Source organism: Thamnophis elegans, chromosome 10, assembly GCF_009769535.1.
Source record: "Thamnophis elegans isolate rThaEle1 chromosome 10, rThaEle1.pri, whole genome shotgun sequence".
Taxonomy (NCBI): domain Eukaryota; kingdom Metazoa; phylum Chordata; class Lepidosauria; order Squamata; family Colubridae; genus Thamnophis; species Thamnophis elegans.
Genome location: NC_045550.1, coordinates 16919847 through 16924988, shown reverse-complemented (window position 1 = coordinate 16924988; position 5142 = coordinate 16919847). Strand labels below are relative to the sequence as shown.

At 46.5% G+C, this 5142-nt stretch overlaps 1 protein-coding gene across 1 annotated transcript; it reads left to right on the top strand.

The window, feature by feature from the left end:
- The first annotated feature begins 2301 nt into the window (after window positions 1-2301).
- ADRA2A (adrenoceptor alpha 2A) lies at window positions 2302-4469 on the top strand. Its single transcript, XM_032226003.1, has one exon. It carries the CDS (start codon window positions 3063-3065, stop codon window positions 4329-4331), a length of 1269 nt encoding a protein of 422 aa, XP_032081894.1. The 5' UTR covers window positions 2302-3062; the 3' UTR covers window positions 4332-4469.
- The last annotated feature ends 673 nt before the right edge of the window (window positions 4470-5142 follow it).

The following is a 5142-nucleotide window of genomic DNA, read 5'->3' as shown; positions in this document are numbered from 1 at the left end:
TCAGATGGAGCCGGGACACCTGGAAGGCAAGCCGGCACTTCGGCAAGCCTTTAAGTGCCGGCTTGCCTTTCGGGTGTCTGGCTCCATCTGAGATGCTTCTCGCTGCCGTCGCATTCCACCGCCTTGCCCCCCCGCCTCCACTGCCTCTAGTGACTGCACGTCCCTGATCTATGCAATCTCTACCTTGGTTTGTCTTTCACCGGGTGTTCACATATCTGGCACGGACCCAGGATTTTTTAGGACAACATAACAATAGCTATAGCAAGTCTAAGTGTTTTTAGACTTATATACCACTTTATATGTTTTATAGCAGTTTCACAATATCAGCATATTTTGTCCCCAACAATCTGGATCTTCATTTTACTTGACCTCAGAAGGATGAAAGGCTGAGCCAACCTTGAACCGGTCAGGGCTGAACCTCCAACATAAGGATATGATATAAATGCAGAATTATATAGGGGTGCAGGCAGGCAGTCCTTGATTTGCAACCACAATTGAGCCTAACATTTCTGTTGCTAAGTGAGACAGTTGTTAAGCTAATTTTTCCCCATTTTATGATCTTTCTTCTCACAGTTGTTAAGTGAATTCAACTCAACTCAACGATGATAATCTGTATCAAAACAAAACTGTGTGATTTTACAATACTAGAAAAATTTTCAATCAACTGCACCGTGCTCATATGTGCATAAAAATGTTTTGATCTTATTATTGAAGTATGATTTGCATATACATTCAGAGATCTTGTTAATGTGAGAACATACATACATACATACACACACATATATACATTCAAATACACACACACACACACACACAACTGAGGAATCATCAATGCCCTCCGAGCTTGATTGTTGGCTAGCATATTTCATTAGGTGACTAGGGTTAGAGTTAGGGTTAAGGTTATTGAGTGTGAGGTTTGCTCCTTGTTTACATATAATATAGCTTGCCCTGCCAGTGTTGATGGGAGTGTAGTTTTGTCCTTGGTAATTATTTGATTAGGAACTACTTAATATTGTCTTCTGCTTGGTTGTTGGTCTGATGTTAATCCCTGCTTATCTGGGTGTTGGTTTCTGGAGAGGATGTTCTGGTTTTTTCTTCTTTTTCTTAACCGTTTTATTTCCTCTTTTGAATGGTGTGTGAATATAGTTTATTTTTATATACCTATTGATGACTGATTTGTCTGAATGCCAAGCATTCATGAGAGTTAAATATATAATTATTCTGGGAATGTTAAATTATGGTCCATTTCCTTGGTACTGGCTGCAATGAATCAAAACATTTCGTCAAAGGAAATAAGGGAGTCATATACTGTACAGAGCAAGCAATCTTTTGAGGGAGCATACTTACTGTGCATTATCCAGGTGAAGTACAATCCACAGCTGATGATTGACGGAATTACTGGCAAGAGGCTTCATAGCTCAATTTACACATCTCCTCAGGCCTGTCCCAATGAATATTTTAGTGATGCATCGGGAAACATGTTACTAGAAAGATCAACCTGTTCAACGATTGACGAAAAAGACGCATGCATATATGAACACGAAAGTATCTGTGCAATTACACCCTTAATTCATGTTATTAACCCAAAGTGCTTAGAACCTCTTTCTTCGACATAAAGTTTTCCAGTGTGATTTGCCCAGAAATGAAACAACTTCTTATCCTTAAGAGTTAAAATATATGAACATAACTAAAATAAAATTCGGGGGGGGGGGGGAGAGACGAAGAGGATGGCAAGAGATGCGATGCACCTTATGCCGGATTAGTGGGCGACTCGTGCGTACAATGCTCAAACACGGCTAGCAAAGTAAGGTCGGGAGCTCAAGAGCAGCGAAGGCGGCGCCCGTTCAATTGCTTGCTCGGACGCCTTCGCGCTTCGGTACTAACTGGGCTTTGACTTCCACGTCTGGAAACGGGTCGAGCAGAGAGGAAAAGCCTTGGTGTAAATACCGGGAAGGAGGCTCAGAGAAATTGTCTCTGTGTGCAGCTCGACCCCTTCCAGCGAGGGCGGGCGGAAGGGAGGGAGGCGTGCCGTGTTAGGTGGAGGTGCGAGCGAGCGAGCCGTTTGAGAAGTTGGCGGATGGGCGGGTGCACCACGCAGGGCTTCTCCCCGGGGAACGCCGAGCGAGGGGATGGCTGCTTTCGGGGGAAAGAAAAAAACCCCAAAACTGAGCCTCAGGCGACCGGCTGAAAAGCTCCGCCGGAGGAGCGGCTGCGAGACAGAGGCGGGGAAGAGCGCCGGGGGGCTGTTCCCCACGTGGCGCTGACGCTGACGCTGAGCCACTGAATCGCCGAGCCGATCGCGGGCTATAAAGTGAACCGGGAGCCCAGAAGGGCTGAGCTTCAGCCAGAGAGCGAGTGCTGCCTTTCTGGAGGAGGAGGAGGTCCCAACGCTGAGCCCCAAACCGTCTCCGTTTGCATCGCTACAGCAGCGGCGCCCGGTTGAGGGTGTGCGGCGGGGACCCTCCGCTGCCTCCTGGCGTTTCTTGGCGCAGTTAATTAGCTAAAAACGGGGTTCTTCGTCGCCCCCATGTAGGAGCTGCTCCGCCGGGAGAAGCCAGGCTCCTTCTCCGCCGCCTGCCTTCCCCGGAGGTCCTGTCCTCGCCTTCCCTCTCGCGGAGTGAAGGTAAGAAGCAACTTTTGACTCCCGTTCGGCCTGCCGCGAATGGCCTCTTGAGGACCCCACCCCCCTCGTCTCGGCTGGACTTTGTGGGGAAAATCTGGGGCAGTGGGGGAAGGAAGGAAGAAAGGGAGAGACCCGGTCGCCCTGCCCGTCGGTGATGACTGAAAGGAAGGCGGGGGGCAGTAATGGAAGCTGAGCCAAGCCGCTTCTCTTGCTTCTGATTGGAATCGGTGGCTTTCCGGTGCCTGCAGAAAGAACCAGCCCCGCTGGAGACAGGTGTGGGATCTCCTCCTCCTCCTCTTCTCAGGGTGTGCTTGCCTTAAGTGACGTCAATGAAGCTGGATTGATGTTGAGGCTGAAGAGCCAGTAACCAGAGCAAGGGGGATTAACTTCCCTGGCCCAACTGCCCACTTTCCAGCTGGAACACAGCTACCCACAGCACATGGATGGCAATGGGAGCTTGAATGGAAGTGAGGGCGGGCAGAAAGAGGGCCTTCCTTACCCCTTGCCCACTACCTTAGCCCTCATCTTCCTGGCCACGCTGCTCATGATCTTCACCATCTTTGGCAACATATTAGTCATTATTGCTGTCTTCACCAGCCGGATGCTGAAGGCCCCTCAGAACCTCTTTTTGGTTTCCTTGGCCTCAGCAGACATCTTGGTGGCCACCTTGGTCATTCCCTTCTCTCTCGCCAATGAGGTGATGGGCCAGTGGTATTTTGGCAAGGTGTGGTGCGAGATCTACCTGGCTTTGGATGTACTCTTCTGCACTTCTTCCATTGTGCATCTCTGTGCCATCAGCTTGGATCGCTACTGGTCCATTACACAGGCCATTGAGTACAACCTCAAGCGCACACCACGCCGCATCAAAAGCATCATCTTCCTGGTTTGGGTCATCTCCGCTGTCATCTCTTTCCCACCACTTATCTCCATTATGAAGCAGGGTGAGCCCGAGGGTCAGCTCCATGAACAAACAGAATTGAAACCTGAGAACAAATTGCCCAGCTGCAGTATCAACAAGATGACCTGGTACATCATCAGTTCCAGCATTGGCTCCTTCTTTGCTCCTTGCCTTATCATGATCCTGGTCTACATCCGTATCTACCAGATTGCAAAAAGGAGGTCTCGGGTGCCTCTCAACAAGCAAGGGGAGACTGTAGAGAGCAGACAGAATGGGTTGGATAACAAAGATGATACAGCTGCGATAACCAAGCTCAATGGGGGAAAGGCAACATTGGCAAGAGGAAGCCAGGAAACAGAAGCCAATGGTATAGACCTGGAAGACACGTCTTCTTCAGAACACAATGACACTCCTCAGCCTAGGAAAGCAGACAGGCACCCCAGAAATAAGGGCAAAACCAAACTCTGCCAAATTAAGCCTGGGGACCATTTGCCTAATCAAGTAGAAGAGGAAAGAAATGCCAAAGCTTCACGATGGAGGGGGAGACAGAACCGGGAAAAGCGCTTCACCTTCGTACTTGCAGTAGTGATTGGAGTTTTTGTTGTCTGCTGGTTTCCTTTCTTCTTCACTTACACATTGACTGCTGTTTGTAGTAGCTGCTATGTTCCCGATACCCTCTTCAAGTTCTTCTTCTGGTTTGGTTATTGCAATAGTTCCCTGAATCCTGTCATCTATACTATCTTCAATCATGACTTTAGGAGGTCCTTTAAAAAAATTCTCTGCAGAATAAACCGGAAAAGAATTGGGTGAAGCGGGGATCTGTTTGCAAGGCAAGTCTTAGGTTCAGCTGTGGTAGGATATTGGAAGTGGGTGGCACCTTGTCTGATTACTGAGCATTGACTCTTCAAAGGCTTCAGGTGAGATAAAACAATTAAAATATTAGTGCACAACCAGAACCCAAGAGGATATGTGCCCAGGGATGGATCAAAAGTTTATTTTAGTTCTTTCTATGTATTTCAGCACATTGAACAAATGAGGCTGGGAAAGGAAAATGTAAGTCATATCTTTCAGAAGCACTTTCTTTCTATTTTCCATCTAAGGTCCCTGATGTTGTTATGATATTGCATCTTTGAGATCTGTGCATCTTTAACTTTTGTAGGAAAATTAGCTTTAAACTGTTTTAAATATTTCTTGAGGACACACATACTATATGAAAAGCAAAAGAAAGATACACATTTGAGTGGACCCCTACTGCCATGACATCGATTTCAAATATTATAGTATTAAATTCCAAAATTTCCAATATGGTTCTGGATGTTGGGATATAACAACTGGTAATATAAGCTTTGACATAATGGCCAGTGTTTGATTGTATTCACTATCTATATTTGTTCCCCCCACAAAAAAATCATGTTTGTCTTGTCTTTTTAAAATGCAGTATTGTTAAAAGGTCGTATCTCTTATTCTGTACCAATTGAGAGAATCAAATATGAAGGATTTCACACTTAGAAAAGGAACTGTGAAAAAGCTGAGCTTTCTAAGACCTCAGTGGTTTAAGAGAAAGTATTCTTTCTTTGTGATCCTTCCATTGATATGTTCAGTGCAACTTACTTCTTTCTCT

Coding starts and splice junctions, on each gene's coding strand:
- ADRA2A (XM_032226003.1), top strand. CDS start 3,063: ATGGATGGCAATGGGAGCTTGAATGGAAGTGAGGGCGGGCAGAAAGAG.